The sequence below is a fragment of the Podarcis melisellensis genome (genome assembly GCF_964234715.1).
Source record: "Podarcis melisellensis genome assembly, chromosome: 3".
NCBI lineage: Eukaryota > Metazoa > Chordata > Lepidosauria > Squamata > Lacertidae > Podarcis > Podarcis melisellensis.
In genome coordinates, this window is record NC_138530.1 from 8,327,962 (window position 1) to 8,350,455 (window position 22,494).

The 22,494-nt window shown below is 42.9% G+C and overlaps 2 protein-coding genes across 3 annotated transcripts; both read right to left on the reverse strand.

Annotated features, from left to right (window-relative positions):
• Window positions 1-21: 21 nt before the first annotated feature.
• LOC309365920 (uncharacterized protein) lies at window positions 22-22,112 on the reverse strand. Its single transcript, XM_081904535.1, has 5 exons — window positions 22,016-22,112; window positions 19,143-19,268; window positions 17,956-18,081; window positions 16,591-16,710; window positions 22-233 (listed from the first exon to the last, which is right to left on the reverse strand). Exons 1-5 carry the CDS (start codon window positions 22,065-22,067, stop codon window positions 229-231), a joined length of 429 nt encoding a protein of 142 aa, XP_081760661.1. The 5' UTR covers window positions 22,068-22,112; the 3' UTR covers window positions 22-228.
• On the reverse strand, window positions 1,827-6,106 carry LOC309365940 (uncharacterized protein). 2 transcript variants are annotated; one of them, XM_081904573.1, is made up of 4 exons: window positions 5,991-6,106; window positions 5,736-5,861; window positions 3,688-3,807; window positions 1,827-1,943 (listed from the first exon to the last, which is right to left on the reverse strand). In XM_081904573.1, the coding sequence occupies exons 1-4, from the start codon at window positions 6,040-6,042 to the stop codon at window positions 1,933-1,935; spliced, it is 309 nt and encodes a 102-aa protein (XP_081760699.1). In that variant the 5' UTR covers window positions 6,043-6,106; the 3' UTR covers window positions 1,827-1,932. The 2 variants fall into 2 exon arrangements, 1 of the variants encoding a protein (XP_081760699.1); XR_014166309.1 differs by lacking the exons at window positions 1,827-1,943; window positions 3,688-3,807 and adding an exon at window positions 4,984-5,226.
• Window positions 22,113-22,494: the final 382 nt, after the last annotated feature.

A 22,494-nucleotide genomic window follows, 5' to 3' on the forward strand; every position in this document is an offset into this window, starting at 1 on the left:
TCAGATCAGGACAAATGAATGGAAATTGCTCTTTTTTTAATTCACTTTTATTGCAAGGGAGAATCTCATGTAATCATGGAGAATGTTGCAAGCACTTCTTTTGATCTGGATGCTTTGATGAAGAAGCAGAAGGAGAATCTTGCTGGGGTTGAAGCAGGATCCAGTGGCTCTCCAAGTGATGGGACAGCCCCCAATATTCAAATGATCCTCAATCTTCATCTTCGTAGTTTATACTTAAAAACAAAAGAAAATTATATAAAGGTTTTCCTTATGTTTCACCTGGAATAAATTGTCAAAACTATGTGTGTAAATGGAAGTTCGAGGATTCAGTAGTTTTTCCTTAATAGACTAGCCTCCCCATTTTGTAACTTTTCTTTCTTGTGGGATTATTTAAAATGTCTGCATTGTTTTGATATATGAGTTGCCCTTGCTTTGTGCAAGTGGACCAGATATAGGGAGATACATAGTAGTTATGTATAGGATTGGATTGCATATACAGGGGCAAGATGCTCACAGCCCAGTGAAGGGCCAGCCAAATAAATAAGACGCGGGACATTGCTATTGGGTTGAAATAGGCCATAACCTTTATTGATTTCACATGTCAGTAGGTTTTGGCCAAGGCATTGGATATGTATACAGTATCAAGCAGCCTGACCGCTGGTTGTTGAGTAGGGTGGGTCAACCCTGACTCTAACATGCACAGTGGTGCCAACTGAGAATAGTGCCATGCCAAACCCAGACACATCATTGCCTGCCCCACACGTGCCAACATGCATGTCATCAAGTGTAGGACATACACAGTATCCCTGTGAGAGGGAGGGGGAAACCCAGGAACATCTGAAAAGAAGCAGATATTTTCTTCCTCCTTGCTTGCTCAATCCCACCCAAAAAAACATGTTCTGAAGGTCAGTGTGCACAAAACAAAGAAAGCACCGAAAGAGAAAAACATAAGAAAAATATATGAAACCTAAAAAAAAAAAAACCTCATTGGACCCAAGGAGCAGAAGAGGCCTCCTTCGCTTGCAAAAAGGTTTGTCCATCTGCTTTACATCCATAACCAACCAACATGGAAACTGCTTATTCAGTGAGGGCAGCCCATTCCATAAAGCTCTTTTTGCCTTTCTACAAGATGGTTACAAACATTCATGGAAACTTCCTGTTTCAAGTATAATGTAGAAAAAGAACAATGCTGTTATCCTGTTCATAAGACAGGACCATAGACAACGGCAACGGGTGAGAATTCCCTGGACAATTGAATCATTCATTATATTCCTAAATTGTGGAATCTGGGAGCTTTCCAAGAACCTTTGCTGCAAATAAAATTGGCAAGACCTGAAATCTAAACAGCATATTATTATACTTATTAACATTTTTATTGAGGCTGTTCTGCTGGTTTGGGACAATTTTGAGCTTCTACAGCTGCTCATTATATCCTCCCTCTGATGACAAGGCAGGGAGAAATCTGCATATGTGTCTAGGAGACTGGGGAAGATGGAGCCTTTCGCACCTGGCATTGTGTGCCAGCTCAGTTTGAAGTGAAGGAGGAAGCAGGAGAGTCACAGGAGACTAGTAAATACAAACACACACCAGACCTTGCCCTTTCAAGCTGAGTCCTCTTCCTTTGAAGCCAAAGAAAACCAGAGAAGTATTTAATTCCACCATATAACCATGAAATAAACAAGATAACTTTGCCTCCCAGTTTGCGCGGAAAAAGATGACAAAGGACTTGGTCCGCAGAACAGGTTTGGTTTTATTAGGAGCAGAAAGGAATGAGATAGTTAATGCCTGGAAAGACTCTTGGTAACCAAATGTAACCTCCGGATGATTGTACATATATCAAATGCTTCAGAATAGCAATGGAAATAGGGCTCCATTCTTTACGAAGACACAGGTGCGACTTAGGAATTTCCTGTTACAGTCTTCTATGATCTGCTATTCTTCCCCTATCAAAGAGAAGAGAACAAGATATGCTAAATCTCATGCAATATTCCACACTCAGGAAAACATATATTACATGAGCAAATTAGAAAAGCCAGAATTCTTGAGCATATATTTCTCACTGGAATGCTTTGTAATGCATATATCTTGAAAGATAAAGAATGATTAGCTTCCCATCTTGGCATTTGATCTATGCATTCAATCTCAAGGGTTAGTACCCAAAGTTAATCCGAGTCTGGTTAAAACCACTGGTATTAATTGGCTTGACTAACTGAAGCCCATGAATTTTAATACTCCACTCTGAGTATAACTTAGTTGTCCTTTTCTTAAATTTACAGCATCATTTTGCATATTAATTAAAATAAAATTTTATATACTTTACTTAGATATTCCTTCCCAAAACTTTAAAGTTGTCAAAGCCATCAGCCCATTTTTTTTCTGGAGCAGCTGTCCAAGTTAGGGGTTGTTGGTACTGCTTAGTGGTGGTTGACATCATACTTCTATGGTGGCTTCCCAAGGGTGATGCTTGCAGCCCCATGGAACCTTCAATGTGGGGTTCTTTAGCATTCCGTGTTATCCCCATGCTGTTTAACACCTACATGAAATCTGGTCTCTCTTTTTCTCTTTTATTGAAGAGCAGGATGTTTTAATGCCATCACAATCACAGAGATGTCTGTTGAGGGGATATATTGATGGAAACTGTCTACACCACCAGATCAGTAGTTGTATTCCTATTGAGGATATTTGGCAAGCCAACATGACAGTGTTGTGGGATCGAAGATTGGACTGATCATTCCGTGATATTGTGGCAGTGGACAAGAATGCATTGTATCTTTTGAATAAATGTTTTGGGGGGCTTTAAGCATCTACATGAAAGCATTGAATGGGGTTATCCAGAGTTCTGGAGTAGATTGTCATCGATATGCTGGTGACCCACAGCTCTACTTCTCCTTTACATCTGCAAGTGTGCCACTGTAAGTGGTGGACCATTGGCTTGCCTCGGTAATGGACTGGATGAGAGGCAAGAAACGAAAGCTCAATGCAGGTAAGACGGAGGTACTCTTAGTGGGTGGGAGATTGCCTGCTCTTGATGGGGTTACCCTCCCTCTGGTGGAGTGGGTACGCAGCTCGGGGGCTACTTCTGGGTCCTTTACTATCATTTGAGGCTCTGGTGGCCTCAGTGATGGAGAGTGGCTACCAGCTTCACTTGTTAGCCCAGTTGCAACCCATCTCTATACAGATAGACTAATTTCTGTTCTCTATGCTCTGTCCAGGAGCCAGTGTGGTGTAGTGGTTAGGAGCGGTAGTCTCGTAATCTGGGGAACCGGGTTCGCGTCTCCGCTCCTCCACATGCAGCTGCTGGGTGACCTTGGGCTAGTCACACTTCTCTGAAGTCTCTCAGCCCCACTCACCTCACAGAGTGTTTGTTGTGGGGGAGGAAGGGAAAGGAGAATGTTAGCCGCTTTGAGACTCCTGTAGGGGAGTGAAAGGCGGGATATCAAATCCAAACTCTTCTTCTTCTTCTTCTCCACTTCAAGATTAGATTACCACAATGCCTTATATGCATATGTGCTGAGCAGCAGCACTTTTTCTCTGTCACCCAATAGCATCTCTTTATCTTCTCCCACACACAGCACCTGCTCCCTATTTGTTCTTCCCCCTGCTTTGAATACTAACTACTGTTTATTATCTTTAACCTCTTTCCAAAGCATAATAATTGCGGTCCATAACAAAAAATTAGCATGTTACCTTTCTTTGCACAGCAGTAGACCATATCGGGATGGTGGCAGAAGGCTGTTGAAGCCACATATTCTGTACCTGAACAACTTGGTTTGCAGCTACCTTTACAATGTTTATTTGCAATGTGTCCTGGAGAAAAATTGTGTAGATAGAAATTAATCCCTCAGATGAGAAGACATCACCAACATCTCTGAGAGTCTCCTATTGAGTGAAAGCAGTCCATTACATTTTCCACTAAATGGATACAACATTAATCCGTTCCAGACTTTTAAAAAGAATCCCTAAGACAGCAATTTAACATGAATTGTACTGTCTAACGAGATCATTGATCCATAAAATGAAAGCAATAAACAATGTAATGAAGACAGACAATCAATCAATCAATCAATCAGTAGCTGAACTGGGTTCCACTCAGTCACAAAACCTTTACATCTGCAAGTGTAGAATTGAAAGTGCTGGACCATTGTCTTGCCTCAGTAATGGACTGGATGAGAGGCAACAGAGTCTTGTGACATGCCCGACAGTGGCATAAACAGAAATCGAACATGGTGCAGCTGGGGGGAGGTTTGCACTGTCCACCTGGGCACCCGCAACCCGCTGCCGGTCCCCCCCCCCATGCTTGACAGGCACCCCCCGCTCCCTAACAGCGGCGGCAGATTCTGGCTGGGCAAGAAGCTACATTCAGCGGGGTGGTGGTGGCGGTGAAGCCGTGCCTCTTTGCCAACCACATTCCCCCTTCCCTATTCATTTTGACAGCTAGGGGGAGGCTTGGGAGGCTCCCCCCCTGTGCTCGAAGCACCCTGGGAGCATGGGGGAACAGTGCGCCACCTGCCCTCCACTCCCAAGCCATTGGAATGAGTTTGAGAGCCTGTGGGACAATGGCAGGTTGCCTGCCCTTCGCCCCCAAGCCATCTGAACAAAGGGGGGAGGCCGGCGGCAAACACACCCCGGAAGCAGCCTGGGAGTCCAATGGTGTTCAGCCCGCCCACCTTCCCCAAGCCTCACCTGAGCTGTCAAAATGAAGGCTTGGGAGTTGTGGGTGGGCAGCATGCTGTTGTCACGCAACCCCGATGGCCCTCCTACGCAGCTGTTTCAGCAGCATATCACAAGGTCACGATTATAAGCCGCATTTTAACTTTTCCAGATTGGAATTCTGGAAAGATGTGAGGCTTCTAATCGGGCCAATACAGTAGCATCTCTCTTCTATGAAATGCTTCTTCTGGACTTCCTGGCATGGTGTGCTCAGCGACGGGTCAGGGAAAGCACTCTGCTGCAGTAAGAGCGCTTCCAGTTACGGGTACGGGCTAAACAGACGGGGAAGCAAGGGCAACGTGAACCCTGAAGAGGTCTCAGAGGAGGTTCCAGACTGAAGAAAATAGATCCAAGCAGAGCATAAAGGGGTTTTCTGCCGTTCCAGCACAAAAAGTGGAGGAAGGTGGAAGAACCTCAGCACAGAAAGATCGCACACCCGACAGTGAGATGCCCCTTAGAGCCAAATGAGAAAGCACCTGGCTGCTCCAAACTAAAACTGTAAAATCAAGAGTACTCCTGAAAGGAAAAAAGTAACAACGTTGGTTTAAAATAAAAGGAGTACGGAATAAGATTAGAAAGGAGAGTAAAGCTAACTGAGAGAGGAGCTTCAGCGTTCTGAAACTTAGCAAGTTGTGGAAAATAAGCCTTGTAAAGAGGCGGAAAATAAAAACGGAGACATACCGAGTTCCTCCTTCTTCAAGGAGAATCACTGTTGAGAGAGACAAGGAGCTGAAACAGCAAGCAGCAGCAGCAGTGACAACAAAGCAGTGGCCTTTGAGAAGGAGTTCAGCGCAAGCCAAAGGGGTGAGTGAAAAAAAATGCTTCTACTCTTGAAATCCATAAACTTTGACTAAGACGTTGCACTTTTGGAATTGGAAATGTTTGATATATAATTGCTTTTTCAAAGCTGCTTTCTCACTCTGCTTCACATTAATCAAATCACCTCACCCTCTGAGCACCTCCCAAATAAACACCACCACTAAATCAAAATAGTTGTGGCCCATAACAAAAATTAGGGATGTTACCTGTCTCTTTGCAGCAGTACACATACTCAGCCACATGGCAAATCATTCCAGAACCCTCACGTTCATCACTTGAACAACGAGCCTTGCAGCGACCTTTACAATCTGTTTGCAGGCTAGCAGTGGATTCTGGAGAAATATTAGGAATATAGAATTCAGTCCCTCAGATCAGAGATCACCAACATTTCTAAGCAATGCCTGGGATACCCAGAATACCTGGGACTGCAATACCCAGAATACCTGCAATACTCAGAATACCTGGGACTGACAGCAGCACCAAAAGGAGAAGTAGAGGGGCAGAGGTCTTCATGGCTGAATGCTGGAGCCACCAGAGTTGCCTTCTAGCTCAAAGATATTGCAGAGAGAGAAAGGATCCTCTATTTGTACTTCCCAAGGGAATGGTGACAGGATGCTTTCAGGGGGAAGGAAAGGACTGTGTGTTCCAAACATTCTGCTAATGATATTCATGGCTACCATGCACCCTTTCAGTTTTGGATAATTAATTCTTGCTCCCTCTCTCTAAAATAGAGGGCTTTGGAATTCATGGAAGAGAAGACTGTTAATGCCTACTAGCTAGGATGACTATGCTCTGCTTCCACAGCTGGAGGCAGCGATGCTTCTGAATGGCCGTTGCTGAAGGGCCAACTGCTCTTGTGTTCCTCATTGGATTGGCCAAAGCGAGAACAGGATGCTAGACTTGATGGGCCATTGGCTCTTCTTACGTTCCTCATAGAATAATGGAGTTGGAAGGGACCCCATGGGCCTTCAGTTCCACACACACACACACACACACACACACACACACACACACACCCCGCAATGCAGGAATCTCAGCTAAAACACCCAGGACATCATCCTGGACATTCTGAAACTCAAATACCCCAAACTGGCCCTCCCATGGCAAATGTAGCAGTATGAAGAAGGAAACAAATAATGGAATAGAATGAGACATGTGTGGTTGAACACTGGTTCGGCTCCAGTCTCCAAGAGACTCACAGATATAATCAAAAGTTTCCCCTTATTTATGGATCATTGATGAAGGATGTTGTGGCACCCACAAGGAAAAGAACAAACAGGCTACTTGTTCTCAACAGCCCATCTCAATGGCTAGACAATATGTACCTTTCTGATGACTTCGTTTTTCCCTGAAAAGCAACCATAATAGAAAAAAATAAATGTCCTTTTGTCCTTTACCTCTGGCAGAAAATTGCCTCAGGCCAGCTCTTATACTATATGTTGTATCTATTGTCTTGATTCAAGAAACACATTGTTCCTTTAAAATCCCCTTTTGAGTTTATTTTTTGCATTTTGGATCGTGTTGTGGTGTCATTATTTTAGCAGCATGTCAAGATATTATGAGAGGAAAGGGTCGTCGCTCATCCTAGTACACACAATTCAATTACTGAAGAGTGGAATCTGCAGCTGAAAGGGTCAGAGAGCAGACGACTTGAAAAACTGAGATGTAAGGGAGCAGTTCGGAGTTATAGTCAAGAAAACTACACCAGCACAAGGCAGCTTCCTAAATGCTTACACAGAAAGAACAATCTCCTTATTGCTACTTGTATTTAAGGATCATCTGCACCTCTGCAGGGAAAGCAGTTTGGATTCAAAGTTCTTCCTCGGGTGCTTTGCAACAACTTAATCCCTCCAGATCCCTTCAGCAACATTTGGTTGTTGTTGTTTTTTTATAAATATTTATTGGAGTTTTTAATAAAAGAAATACAAAAATAATAAACAACATTGCTTTGTTTTTACAAGATTTCATAACATCTTTAGACTTCCTCACGTTTCCCGCTCTCACTTACATCATTGATTAATTTTTTCAAGCAAATTATCATCTTATTTGCGGTTTTATAGCCACTCATTTAAGTACAATATAAAAGTTCTCTTACAAATTTTGTTTCTCTCAATCTCTCTTATCATCAAATTCTGATCCATTTTGGTGATGGCCAATTATTTATAACCAAGCATCCTTCTTAACATTCCACTAAATCACAATATTTTTGTAGATAGATCTTAAATTTCTTCCAATCTTCTTCAATCCTTTCTTCTCCCAGGTCTCGAATTCTGCCAGTCATCTCCGCCAGTTGCATATAGTCCATCAGTTGCATCTGCCATTCTTCCAGTGTGGGTAGATCTTGAGTTTTCCAGTTCTTAGCGATAAGTATCCTTGCTGCCGTTGTTGCATACATAAAAAATGTTCTGTCCTTCTTTAGCACCTTCTGGCCGACAATACCCAGAAGGAAGGCCTCTGGTTTCTTAGTAAAGGTATACTTAAATACCTTTTTCAGCTCATTATATATCATTTCCCAGAAGGCCTTCACTTTAGGGCAAGTCCACCAGAGGTGAAAGAATGTTCCTTCATTTTCTTTACATTTCCAGCATTTATTATCAGACAAATGGTATATTTTGGCAAGTTTAACTGGGGTCATGTACCATCTGTATATCATTTTCATTACATTTTCCTTCAAAGCATTACATGCAGTAAAGTTCAACCCAGTGGTCCACAACCTTTCCCAATCTTCAAACATAATGTTATGCCCAATATCCTGTGCCCATTTTATCATAGCCGATTTAACCATTTCGTCTTGTGTGTTCCATTTCAACAGCAAGTTATACATTCTTGAAAGTACCTTAGTCTTAGGTTCTAACAGTTCTGTTTCCAACTTCGATTTTTCCACCTGGAACCCTAACTTTCTATCATTTTTAAAAACTTCCTTAATCTGAGCGTAATGTAACCAGTCTCGCACTTTATCCTTCATTTTCTCCAAACTCTGCAATTTCCAATTGTCTCCATCTTTTTCTAGGATTTCCGAATACTTTGGCCATTTAGCCTCCATATTGGGTGTTTTTCGGGCCTTAGCTTCCAAAGGTGAAAGCCACCTTGGAGTTTTATTTTCCAATAAGTCTTTATATTTTGACCAGACATTGAACACTGCTTTTCTGACAATATGGTTCTTAAAGGCCTTATTGATCTTAACCTTATCATACCATAAGTATGCATGCCAACCAAAAGCATTGTTATAACCTTCCAAATCCAACACATCAGTGTCTTCGAGAAGTAACCAGTCTTTTAGCCAGCAGAAAGCTGCGGCTTCATAATACAACCTTAAGTCTGGCAGGGCAAAGCCTCCTCTTTCTTTCGCATCTGTTAATATCTTAAACTTAATTCTGGGCTTTTTGCCCTGCCAGACAAATTTGGAAATATCTCTCTGCCACCTCCGGAAACACTCCGTTTTATCCACAATTTGCAACGTTTGAAACAGAAACAACATTTTTGGCAATACATTCATCTTAATAGCGGCAATTCGGCCTAACAAAGAAAGCTTCAATTTTGCCCAGCTATCCAAGTCTCTCTTAATTTCTCCTTCAGCAACATTTGGGAGCCCCAATGGAGATTCCCTGGAGCAGCTAGGTACATTTTTTCACCTTTGGTGAACGTGCCCAAAGATTAAGGCTTTCTGGGAGATGATTTATGAAATGAAAAAGGTATTTAAATATACCTTCCTGAAGAAACCAGAGGCCTTTCTCCTGGGCATGGTTGGCCAATTGGTGCCAAAGAAGGACAGAACTTTTTTTATGTATGCAACAACAGCAGCAAGAATACTCATCACGAAGTATTGGAAGACACAAGATTTACCCACCCGGGAAGAATGGCAGATGAAGTTGATGGACTACATGGAACTGGCAGAAATGACTGGCAGAATCCGAGACCAGGGAGAAGAGTCGGTAGAAGAAGATTGGAAGAAATTTAAAGACTATCTACAGAAACATTGTAAAATCAAGGAATGTTAGAAGGATGCTGGAATGAAGTTATGTGGTTTTAGCAGTAATGTTATAAAGGATTAAGTAAAAATGGATTGTCAACAGGTCGGAATGTAAAGTTACAATATATTAAGATAAATTAGTAAGAAAAAAAACAAAGATGGAAAGGATTTGCTGAAATAACTAATTGAACTAGAATACAAAAAAGGGAGGTGTGAGGAGGTCAAAGAAATATGCAAATGAAAGATAAGACATGGAAAGATGGACTTGTTTTTAACTGTTTTTATTTTTTCTGTATTATGTATTTTTTGTTTTTCTTTTTCTTTTCTTTATTTCTGTAATTTTTTGAAAATCCAAATTTATTTAAAAAAGAGAGAGAGAGAATCCCTGGAGCTGCTGGTCCCAAACTGCCCTTTGAAACTGAGCATCTGTGCTTTGAGAGGTACCGTATTTTTCACTCCATAGGGCGCACCAGAACATAGGGCGCACCTAGTTTTAAGGGAGGGAAATAAAGAAACAAAAATTTATCGCCCCCCCCCCAGGTCCAGGAGCAGCGGCAAGATTGTGCGCAACCTTGCCACCGCTCCCGGAGCTTGCAGGGCTGGGGGCGGGGAAGCCTGAGCTTCCCCCGAACCCAGCCCCCAGTACAGGCAGCTATCCGCAAGCCTTCCAAGTGCAGCAGGAACTCCCATATTTCCCCTTTATTTTTGGAGGGGGAAAGTGCGTCCCATAGAGCGAAAAATGTGGTATCTGCACTGCACTTTGAATCTCTGACAATTAGCTGAGAATAGTGCCATGCCAAACCCAGACACAACATTACCTGCCCCACACGTGCCAACATGCATGTCATCAAGTGTAGGACATACACAGTATCCCTGTGAGAGGGAGGGGGGAACCCAGGAACATCTGAAAAGAAGCAGATATTTTCTTCCTTCTTGCTTGCTCAATCCCACCCAAAAAAACATGTTCTGAAGGTCAGTGTGCACAAAACAAAGAAAGCACTGACAGAGAAAAACATAAGAAAAATATATGAAACCAGAAAAGTTTTTAATTCCACCATATAACAATGAAATAAACAAGATAACTTTGCCTCCCAGTTTGCACAGAAAAAGATGACAAAGGACTTGGTCCGCAGAACAGGTTTGGTTTTATTAGGAGCAGAAAGGAATAAGATAGTTAATTCCTGGAAAGATTCTTGGTAACCAAATGTAACCTCTGGAAGATTGTTCATATATCAAATGCTTCAGAATAGCAATGGAAATAGGGCTCCATTCTTTACGAAGACACAGGTGCGACTTAGGGATTTCCTGTTACACTCTTATATGATCTGCTATTCTTCCCCTATCAAAGAGAAGAGAACAAGATATGCTAAATCTCATGCAATATTCCACACTCAGGAAAACATATATTACATGAGCAAATTAGAAAAGCCAGAATTCTTGAGCATATATTTCTAACTGGAATGCTTTGTAAAGCATATAACTTGAAAGATAAAGAATGATTAGCTTCCCATCTTGCCATTTGATCTATGCATTCATTCTCAAGGGTTAGTACCCAAAGTTAGTCCGAGTCTGGTTAAAACCACTGGTAAAAATTGGCTTGACTAACTGAAGCCCATGAATTTTAATACTCCACTCGTGAGTATAACTTAGTTGTCCTTTTCTTAAAGTTGCATCATCATTTTGCATATTAATTAAAATAAAATTTTATATACTTGACTTAGATATTCCTTCCCAAAACTTTAAAGTTTCAAAGCCATCAGCCCATTTTTTTCTGGAGCAGCTGTCCAAGTTAGGGGTTGTTGGTACTGCTTAGTGGTGGTTGACATCATACTTCTATGGTGGTTTCCCAAGGGTGATGCTTGCAGCCCCATGGAACCTTCAATGTGGGGTTCTTTAGCATTCCGTGTTATCCCCATGCTGTTTAACACCTACATGAAATTTGGTCTCTCTTTTTCTCTTTTACTGAAGAGCAGGATGTTTTAATGCCATCACAATCACGGAAGTGTCTTTTGAGGGGATATATTGATGGAAAATGTCTACACCACCAGATCAGTAGTTGGATTCCTATTGAGGATATTTGGCAAGCCAGCATGACAGTGTTGTGGGATCGAAGATTGGACTGATCATTCCGCGATATTGTGGCAGTGGACAAGAATGTATTGTATCTTTTGAATAAATGTTTATATTTTCTATTATGTTTTTATTGTAATTTTATTCGTGTTAGCTGCCCTGAGTCTGGCGGGGGAGGGCAGGGTATAAATATTCTTATTCTTATTCTTATTCTTATTCTTTATTCTTATTTATTATTACTTCTCCTTTCAGTTTTCAGTAGCTCGAGGGATCAATAAAGGAGAGACTCCAGCTGGCCATCATGGTCAGGGCTTCCATCCAAAGAGGACACAGTTATTGATTTTCTCAATGGTTGCTTTTCAGGGAAAAACCAAGTCATCAGAAAGGTACATATTGTCTAGCCATTGAGATGGGCTGTTGAGAACAAGAAGCCTGTTTGTTCTTTTCCTTGTGGGTGCCACAACATCCTTCATCAATGATCCATAAATAAGGGAAAACTTTTGATTATATCTGTGAGTCTCTTGGAGACTGGAGCCGAACCAGTGTTCAACCACACAGGTCTCATCCTATTCCATTATTTGTTTCCTTCTTCATAGTGCTACATTTGCTCTAAAAGACCCAACTGGTCAGTTTGGGGTATTTGAGTTTCAGAATGTCCAGGATGATGTCCTGGGTGTTTTAGCTGAGATTCCTGCATCGCAGGGGGGTGGACTTGAAGGCCCATGGGGTCCCTTCCAACTCCATTATTCTATGAGGAACATAAGAAGGGCCAGTGGCCCATCAAGTCCAGCATCCTGTTCTCGCTTTGGCCAATCCGATGAGGAGCACAAGAGCAGCCAGCCCTTCAGCAACTCTGGATAATCACACTCAATGCTTTCATGTAGATGCTTTAAAAACCCGCAAAACATTTATGGATGCTGGACTGGGTAGGCCATTGGCTCTTCTTATGTTCCTCATGAGTTTGACCAAATTGCGGGAGGCAGTGGAAGACAGGTGTGCCTGGCATGCTCTGGTCCATGGGGTCATGAAGAAGAAGAAGAAGAAGAAGAAGAAGAAGAAGAAGAAGAAGAAGAAGAAGAAGAAGAAGAAGAAGAAGAAGAAGAAGAAGAAGAATAGTAGTAGTAGTAGTAGTTTGGATTTGATATCCCACTTTATCACTACCCTAAGGTGTCTCAAAGCGGCTAACATTCTCCTTTCCCTTCCTCCCCCACAAATATCTCTGTGAGGTGAGTGAGGCTAAGAGACTTCAGAGAAGTGTGACTAGCCCAAGGTCACCCAGCAGCTGCATGTGGAGGAGTGGGGAATCGAACCCGGTTCCACCACTCTAACCACTACACCACACTGGCTCTCCGAAAAGTCGGACACGACTAAACGACTAACCAACAACATGTTCTTCATAGAATCATGGAGTTGGGGAGACCCTATGGGCCTTCAAGTCCAACCCCCTGCAATGCAGGAATCTCAGCTAAAGCACCCAAGACATCATCCTGGACATTTTGAAACCCAAATACCATTTTTCCACTCTAGAGGACACACTTTTTCCCCTCCAAAAATTAAGGGGAAACGTGTGTGCATCCTATGGAGCAAATGCAGGCTCCTTGGCTTCAGTGATAGCAACGCGAAGCCTCTGAAGTGCAAGACTCTCCTGCTTCAGCGAAAGGAACCCAAAGCCTTTGGAGCACAGTGCGAGGTCCTGCTGCGCTCCAAAGGCTTCAGGCGGCTATCCCTGATAGCAAGACTCTCCTGGCTTCAGCAGAGAGGGAGAGCTGCGCAGCGCCCCTTCAGCGAGGCGGGAGGAAAAATGGAAGGGGCTCCATTTCTCCTGTTGCTTCTCTGAAGGGGTGCTGAGCAGAGAGGGGGAGAATTTTTTTTTCTTGTTCTCCCCCAATAAAACAAGGTGCATCCTATGGTCAAGTGCGTCCCATGGAGCGAAAAATACGGTACCCCAAACTGACCAGTTGGGTCTTTTACAGCAAACCGCAGTGCTGAGAATAGCTGGCCCTCCCATGGCAAATGTAGTAGTATGAAGAAGGAAAACAAATAATGGAATAGGACCTGTGTGGTTGAACACTGGTTCTGCTCCACTCTCCAGGAGACTCAAAGATATAATCAAAAGTTTCCACTTATTTAGGGATCATTGCTGAAGGTTGCTGTGGCACCCACAAGGAAAGGAACAAATGGGCTACTTGTTCTGTACTTGAACAACTTGGTTTGAAGCTACCTTTACAATCATCATTTGTGATGTGTCCTGGAGAAATATTGTGAAGATAGAAATCAATCCCTCAGGAGGCTACTTCTGGTCCTTTACTGTCATTTGAGGCTCAGGTGGCCTCAGTGGTAGAGAGAGCCTCCCATAAGCCTCAGCTGGTGGCCCAGCTGCAACCCATCTCTATACAGATAGACTAACATCTGTTGTCTATGCTCTGACCACTTCAAGATTGTTGTTGTTGTTGCTGTTTAGTCGTTTAGTCGTGTCCGACTCTTCATGACCCCATGGACCAGAGCATGCCAGGCACTCCTGTCTTCCACTGCCTCCCGCTGTTTGGTCAAACTCATGCTGGTAGCTTCGAGAACACTATCCAACTATCTTGTCCTCTGTCGTCCCCTTCTCCTTGTGCCCTCCATCTTTCCCAACATCAGGGTCTTTTTCAGGGCTCTTCTCATGAGGTGGCCAAAGTATTGGAGCCTCAGCTTCACGATCTGTCCTTCCAGTGAGCCCTCAGGGCTGATTTCCTTCAGAATGGAGAGGTTTGATCTTCTTGCAGTCCATGGGACTCTCAAGAGTCTCCTCCAGCACCATAATTCAAAAGATTAGATTACCGCAATGCCTTATATGTATATGTGCTGAGCAGCAGCACATTTTCTCTGTCACCCAATAGCATCTCTTTATCTTCTCCCACACACAGCACCTGCTCCTATTTGCTCTTCCTCTTGCTTTGAATACTATTGTTTTTTATCTTCAACCTCTTTTCCATAAGGTCACAATTATAAACTGCACTTAAACTTTTCTGGATCGGAATTTGGGGGGGAAGTGTGGCTTATAATTGAGCCAATACGGTATCATCTCTCTTCCATGAAACGTTTCTTGTGTTGAAATCCATAAAGAATGAAACCTTAACTCAGTTGTTGCTCTTTTGCAACTGGAAATGTTTGAAATACTATTGCTTTTTCAAAGCTACTTTCTCGTTCTCCCACTCTGCTTCACAGTAATGAAAACGTCTCACCCTCTGAGCACCTCACCCCAAAATCCCATCAAAATAGTTGTGTGACCATTTTATGATCAGCGGGTGGCGCTGTGGGTTAAACCACAGAGCCGAGGACTTGCCGATCAGGAGGTCGATGGTTTGAATCCCCGCAATGGGGTGAGCTCCCGTTGTTCGGTCCCAGCTCCTGCCCACCTAGAAGTTTGAAAGCACATCAAAGTGCAAGTAGATAAATAGGTACCACTCCAGCGGGAAGGTAAACTGCGTTTCCATGCGCTGCTCTGGTTTACCAGAAGCAGCTTAGTCATGCTGGCCACATGACCCGGAAGCTGTACACTGGCTCCCTCGGCCAATAAAGTGAGATGAGTGCCGCAACCCCAGACTCGTCCGCGACTGGACCTAATGGTCAGGAGTCCCTTTACCTTTACCTTTATGATCTGCTACTATGCCCCTGCTGAAGAAAAGAGAACATCTTAAATCTCATGCCATAGACCACATTCAGGAAGAAAGGATAATTAAATAAAATAACTGTATGGCCTTTTGGAAACGCCAGATTCTTGAATCCATATCAACTTTCTAACAGAAATGCTTTGTAAAGGAAATATCTTCTAAGGTAAAGACTAGTCAGATGCCCACATTGCTGATTAATTTCCAGATTTATTTTCAAGGGTTGGTACCCAAAGTTAGTCATACTACAGATAAACCCACTAAAATTAATTCAATTGACTAACTTAAGTTCATTAATTTTAATGTTAACGACTCTGCTCTGAATACAACTTGGTTGTCCTTTTCTTAAAGTTGCAAATCATTAAAGGACATTCTGAACCATTTGCAAAGAATTCCTTCCCAAAAAGTAAGGCTATGTTTTTCAGAGGGAGAGTGGAGGAATCACATAATCAAAGAGCCCGTTGGGACATTTCTTTTATGAACTAAATCCATAAGTATATCTGAATGAATATGTCATTCTTCACTGCAGGCCTGGCAAACCTCCTTCATTCCAGATGTTGTTCACTTACAGTTTCCATCATTCTTGACCTTTGATTCTGGGTGGGGCTTGTGGGTTAAGGGACTCCAACCCCTGCAATGCACCACTAAATAATCCCTGAAAGATGGCCATCTAACCTCTGTTTATAAATCACCAATGAAAGCAAAGTCCAGCACTTTCCCAAGCAGTATGTTCAGCTTTGAAACAGCTCTTATCATCAGTTCTTTCCTATGTTTAGTCAGAATCTTGTTTCTTGCAATGTGCCTGGGTCCACTTTTTGAAGATGCCAACAAAGTTTGTCCACTTCCCGTCTTCACGGACACCACCTGTTCTCCAAGGATTCCCATATATTATATACAGAGGCAGTGAGATTCCATCTGCAATTTCATTTAGTATGTTTGGGTGCAGATCATAAGGCCCTGAAGATATGAATTCATTCAGAGAAGCTAGGAGTTCCCTTACCACCTCCTTTTCTCTCTTGGGTTGCAGCAACCTCGCTGCATCATTCATTCTATTATCACCACGTTGTACACTGTTTTCCTTATGGGTGAAGACAGAGGCAAATTAGGTGCTGAGCAGTAGCACTTTTTCTCTGTCACCTAATAATAATAATAATAATAATAATAAATTTTATTTATATCCCGCCCTCCCCAGCCGAAGCTGGGCTCAGGGCGGCTAACAACAATCAAAATAGCATCTCTTTATCTTCTCCCCCACACAGCACCTGCTCCCTATTTGTTCTTCCTCTTGCTTTGAATACTACCGTTTATTATCTTTAACCTCTTTTCCAAATCATAATAATTGAGGCCCATAACAAAAAATTAGCATGTTACCTTTCTTTGCACAGCAGTGGACCATATCAGGATGATGGCAGAAGTCTGTTGAAGCCACATATTCTGTACTTGAACAACTTGGTTTGCAGCTACCTTTACAATAATCATTTATGATGGGTCCTGGAGAAATATTGTGACGATAGAAATCAATCCCTCAGATGAGAAGACATCATCAACATTTCTAAGAATCTCCTATTCAGTGAAAGCAGTCCATTACATTTTCCACTAAATGAATACAACTTTAATCTTGCACAAATGACATACAGTGGTACCTTGGTTCTCAAACTTAATCCGTTCCAGAAGTCATTTCAAAAACCTAAGCGTTCCAAAACCAAGGCACACTTTCCCATAGAAAGTAATGCAAAATGGATTAATCCATTCCAGACTGTTAAAAACTGTGGGATGTGAAACACAGAGCAGTCAAATACAACATTCCTAGAGTGTACATAAAAATCGGAAAAGTTCACAAACCGGAACACTTACTTCCGGGTTTGCAGTGCTTGGGTTCCAAGTTGTTTGAGTACCAAGGTATTCGAGAACCAAAGTACTACTGTACCATCAAATGAGCTAATATTTTGAACAAGGTCAAAGGTCACCCAAATGGGGTAGTTATATATTTATTATTTTACTACAGTCCTGTGGTTTGAGGGACCTTTACATTTTGCCCAGGGCAGTAATCAGCATCAAAAGCATCATAAGTCTATCATCATAGGTCTTCATAGATGAATGCTAGAGCCACATGAGTCATCTTGACTGAAAGATATTGCAGAAAGAGAATGGAAGTATCCTCTGTTTATATTTCCTAAGGGAATAGTGATATGCCCAGAGACAGGCAGCAGAGAAGTTTTCAGGAGGAAGGAAAGTGTCTCCTAAAGATATTCTTCCAAGCTCTTAGTAATCACAGCATCCTTTTCTTTCTGTCTGGTTATCAACTGAACTGATTACTGAAGCCTTATCTCCTGCAGCAGTAAACTTATGCTGCCTCTGTGTGGTAACTGAAACTGGGGTCAACTTCCACAAAGTGGGTATCTCATCTCATATTCCCAACAATTACCGTATTTTTTGCACCATAACACTCACTTTTTTCCTCCTAGAAAGTAAGGGGAAATGTCTGCGTGTGTTATGGAGCGAATGCCTACGGATGGCGGGGGGATCTGCTGCAGTCGTGAGCACAGGATCCATGGTTCCCTTTCCTTGTGGGCTACCACAAACTGACCGTCAGATCACTTGTCTGTGGCCACAGCATGAACCACAAAAATCATACATCCACTGTTTTGTTTAGAATTTTTTTTTCTTGTTTTCCTCCTCTAGAAACTATGTGCGTGTTATGGTCGGGTGCATGTTATAGAGCGAAAAATACAGTACCTATCTTTCTACAACAGAAGACATAACCAGGTAGATCACAGCGGTCTAATGAAGCCACGTATTCTCTATTTGAACATGATCGTGAGCAGTGACCCCTACAATTATCGTTCAGGGTGGGAGTGGATCCTGGAGAAATGTTAGAAAGATAGAAAGATAGAAATCAATCCTTCAGATGAGAAGAAATCACCAACATCTCTAACCATTTCTTAAACAACCTAAGCAATCTATTACATTTCCTACCAGATGAAGAAATAGAACTTTAATTTTGCTCATATGACATACATGGTAACTATGGTTACGTACTTAATTCATTCCGGAGGTCTGTTCTTAACCTGAAACTGTTCTTAACCTGAAGCACCACTTTAGCTAATGGGGCCACCGCGCGATTTCTGTCCTCATCCTGAAGCAAAGTTCTTAACCAGATGCAGCCTAGAATTGCATAAGCTTTTTTCCTGCTGCATCAGTGTTGATTCATGTTAAATTTGTTGTCTACTAAAAAAGAATTGTTGTCTACCCCTAAATCCTTTGCACATATACTACTGTCAAGCCAGGTGTACCCAATTATATATTTGTGCATGGGATTACTCCTGCCTTAGGGTAGAAGAAGAAGAGAGGAAGTTTGGATTTGATATCCCGCTTTATCACTACCCTAAGGAGTTTCAAAGTGGCTAACAATCTCCTTTCCCTTCTTCCCCCACATCAAACACTCGAGACACTTCAGAGAAGTGTGACTGGCCCAAGGTCACCCAGCAGCTGCAAGTGGAGGAGCAGGGAATCGAACCCAGTTCACCAGATTACGAGTCTACCACTCTAATCACTACAACACACTGGCTCTCACAGCATTCTTCTGATCTACCAAGCTTGCCACTCTATCCAAAAATAAAAAAGATTCATCTGCCATGACTTGTTTCTTTCGAGAAACTCCTGCCAGTTTTTAGTAACCAGTTTTTAGTAACCTTTTCAATGTGCTCACAGATCCACTGTTTAATTATCTTTTCTAATGCTTGTTGAGCAGTTCCACCTTCCCTCCGTCACACACCTCTCTGCCTTCTCCATGCAGAGCCCCTGCTCCTTATTTGGTCTTCAGCTTGCTTTGAACAGAGCAGCACAAAACCCTGCTTCTTATCTTTTCACCACTTTCCCAAATCATAATGATCGCAACCCCTAATAACAGTTTAGCATGTTACCTTGCTCTTTGCAGCAGAAGACGTGACCAGATTCCTGGCAGGGGTCTAAAGAAGACTCGTATTCTCCAGCTGAACAGCGTCGCTTGCAGACGCCATTACAAAGTATATTGTTGGTGTTAGTTGGTCCTGGCAAAATATTATGAAGATAGAAATCAATCCCTCAAGTGAAAAGAGATTACCAACATCTCTATGCATTCCCTATTGTATATGTGAATGGAGCTAGGGCTCTTAGTAACACCCAAGGCCAGCATGAGCATAACATGAGTTAACAATGTGATGCAGCAGCAAAAAGAAAACCTTATGCTATTCTCAGCTGCATCAACAGAAGTATATGGATGGCAGGGTATTGGGCTAGACAATGCCCTTCCAATTCTACAATGCTACAGTTCTATTCAGCAAAAGCACTCCATTCCATTTCCCACTTAATCAGGAAATAGAACTTCAATCTTACACAGATGACATAGTATCAAATGGGCTAATATTCCAAGCACTACAAAGCAGCCAAGGGGCTGGTTTGGCAGGTCTTCTTGGAGTGCTGTGGATGGACAGCCCTTTAGATCTTACCTGGGACGGACACCAGCACCAATAGGAGAAGTAGAGGGGCAGAAGTCTTCATGGCTGAATGCTGGAGCCACCAGAGTTGTCTTCTAGCTCAAGGATATTGCAGAGAGAGAAAGGATCCTGTATTTGTACTTCCCAAGGGAATGGCGAGAGGAAGCTTTCAGGGGGAAGGAAAGGACTGTGTGTTCCAAATATTCTGCTAATGATATTCATGGCTACCATGCACCCTTTCAGTTTTGGATAATTAATTCTTGCTCCCTCTCTCTAAAATAGATGGCTTTGGAATTCATGGAAGAGAAGACTGTTAATGCCTACTAGCTAGGATGACTATGCTCTGCTTCCACAGCTGGAGGCAGCGATGCCTCTGAATGGCCGTTGCTGAAGGGCCGGCTGCTCTTGTGCTCCTCATTGGATTGGCCAAAGCGAGAACAGGATAGTGGACTTGATGGGCCATTGGCTCTTCTTATGTTCCTCATAGAATAATGGAGTTGGAAGGGACCCCATGGGCCTTCAAGTCCACACACACACACACACCCCGCGATGCAGGAATCTCAGCTAAAACACCCAGGACATCATCCTGGACATTCTGATACTCAAATACCCCAAACTGGCCCTCCCATGGCAAATGTAGCAGTATGAAGAAGGAAACAAATAATGGAATAGAATGAGACATGTGTGGCTGAACAGTGGTTCTGCTCCAGTCTCCAGAAGACTCACAGATATAATCAAAAGTTTCCCCTTATTTATGGATCATTGATGAAGGATGTTGTGGCACCCACAAGGAAAAGAACAAACAGGCTTCTTGTTCTCAACAGCCCATCTCAATGGCTAGACAGTAGGTACCTTTTCCCTGAAAAAGCAACCATTGAGAAAATCAGTAACTGTATCCTCTTTGGGTGGAAGCCCTGACCAAGATGGCCAGCTGGAGTCTCTCCTTTATTGATCCCTCCTGAAAACTGAAAGGAGAAGTAATAAATAATAATAATAATAATAATAATAATAATAATAATAATAATTATACCCTGCCCTCCCCGGCCAAATCCGGGCTCAGAGCAGCTAACACCAATAAAATTAGAATAAAAATAAAGCAATTTAAAATACAGGTTAAAATGCAATTTAAAATGCAGCCTCATTTTAAAAGAAGCCCATAGATCAAAACCGTAAGGGGAGAGAAACATAAGGGTCAGATGGAGTCCGCCAGGTGGAACAGCTCTGTCTTGCAGGCCCTGCAGAAAGATGTCAAGTCCCGCAGGGCCCTAGTCTCTTGTGACAGAGTGTTCCACCAAGTTGGGGCTGTTATGATATGAGAGCAACGCAGCTGCAAACTGGTAGCTTGTTTACATCACATGATGTGACTAGCTGTGGGAAAGAATCTTCCCAGAAGTTCACAGGCTTCAAAAGTCTTTGCTCTGTGTGTAATATGAGACCTTCCTGTTGCGTATGTGAAGGAAGTCTTTGTCACTTGCTTGCTGAACACTGAACTGTTTGAACATGGTTTTTTGTAGAGTTGCACAGTCAGAAATAAACCGTTGGGATACTGCCAGGGAGATATGGCCCATCATGGCCCCCACGTCGTCTCCGGACATCCATCAATCTCCCGTTGATACAGTATCAGCAATTAGCGACACGAGCTCCAGAAAATAGCTTGCCACATTCCAGAACTGATGCACACTCTATCAGCAGATAATGCATAGCAAAAGTTGCACACAGGAGAGTATCATTTAGAGGTTTATTCAGCGTTGGACAGAACAAAGAAAAAACATGACTGCCTGCTTCGGTATGCTCAGGCAGAGAGAGAAACAAAAGCAATAGAAAACATAAACATCCTGTGAACAGGAAATACGCAGACTCTGTGACTCACAAAGCCTGCTCCCTTTTAAGGTGGAACGGAAATACCCTAACATAAACAACATGTAAAGGACTTTCTGACTATCTTCTTTCCCTTGCTGGAATGCAAGGAGGGAAGGGGGTGTGCATTTTCCACGCTGGGAAATGTCGCCTATCGAGATCTCCTGGACTGTGGGGATTGCAGCCAGGGCAGATCACCAGTAAACAAGCCCAGGAGCCTGGGAGAGTTGCCAGCCTCTCCCGATGGGGCTTGTTTTCCAACATATGGTAGCAGATGGAGGTCGATGGATCGTAAACATCCTCTGCAAGGAAATGGTAGCACGCGGGTGGTGGCTACAAAGTAATGGCTACGGATGGCTGGTGGAGACGTGTTTGCTGTTTGTCTACGTTCCACGGACCCCTGACGATTGCTGATTTATGGCTGGATAGTGAACGCGGAAAGAATCGTTCTCCGGTGATTTTACCTGGGACCGACACCAGCACCAACAGGAGAAGTAGAGGGACAGAGGTCTTCATGGCTGAATGCTGGAGCCACTAGAGCTGCCTTCTGGCTCAAAGATATTGCAGGGAGAGAAAAGATCCTCTATTGGTACTTCCTGTTGGAATTCTGGCCCGGCTTGAGGTATGTGCCTATCTGTTCAGGCACCGGCTGAATTCCTCAGACCTCCCTCCGGCGACTCCCGGCAGGAATAAACATACTCGAGGTCCGTTCCGGCGATTCTCCTCAGGCTGTGAGGAAAACACACCAACTGCTCCTCCTCCCCTTTGGTGTCCCCAGGGAGGGGAAAGAAGCAGACAGAAATCTATTTACATCTTTTATTCCTGTCTTTTACTTCAGTACAGAGAAAACATGTCTGCACTCATCAGCAGTTAGAATAAACTCCACCCATGTACGTCCTGTACAGGTCATATGACAAACCCACTGAGCTAACATCCGGTGCTC

What these genes read in the sequence shown, in the direction of transcription:
- LOC309365940 (XM_081904573.1), bottom strand. Translation starts at nt 6,042, where the DNA reads ATGAAGACCTCTGCCCCTCTACTTCTCCTTTTGGTGCTGCTGTCAGTC. An exon ending in GGTGCTGCTGTCAGTCCCAG is followed by an intron (nt 5,862 to 5,990) that starts GTATTCTGAGTA and finishes ATATTTCTCCAG; the next exon opens with AATCCACTGCTAGCCTGCAA. An exon ending in GTACTGCTGCAAAGAGACAG is followed by an intron (nt 3,808 to 5,735) that starts GTAACATCCCTA and finishes ATTTTTCTCCAG; the next exon opens with GACACATTGCAAATAAACAT.
- LOC309365920 (XM_081904535.1), bottom strand. Translation starts at nt 22,067, where the DNA reads ATGAAGACCTCTGTCCCTCTACTTCTCCTGTTGGTGCTGGTGTCGGTC. An exon ending in CTTCTGCTGCAAAGAGCAAG is followed by an intron (nt 18,082 to 19,142) that starts GTAACATGCTAA and finishes ACATTTCTCCAG; the next exon opens with GATCCACTCCCACCCTGAAC. An exon ending in CTTCTGTTGTAGAAAGATAG is followed by an intron (nt 16,711 to 17,955) that starts GTACTGTATTTT and finishes ATATTTCTCCAG; the next exon opens with GACCCATCATAAATGATTAT.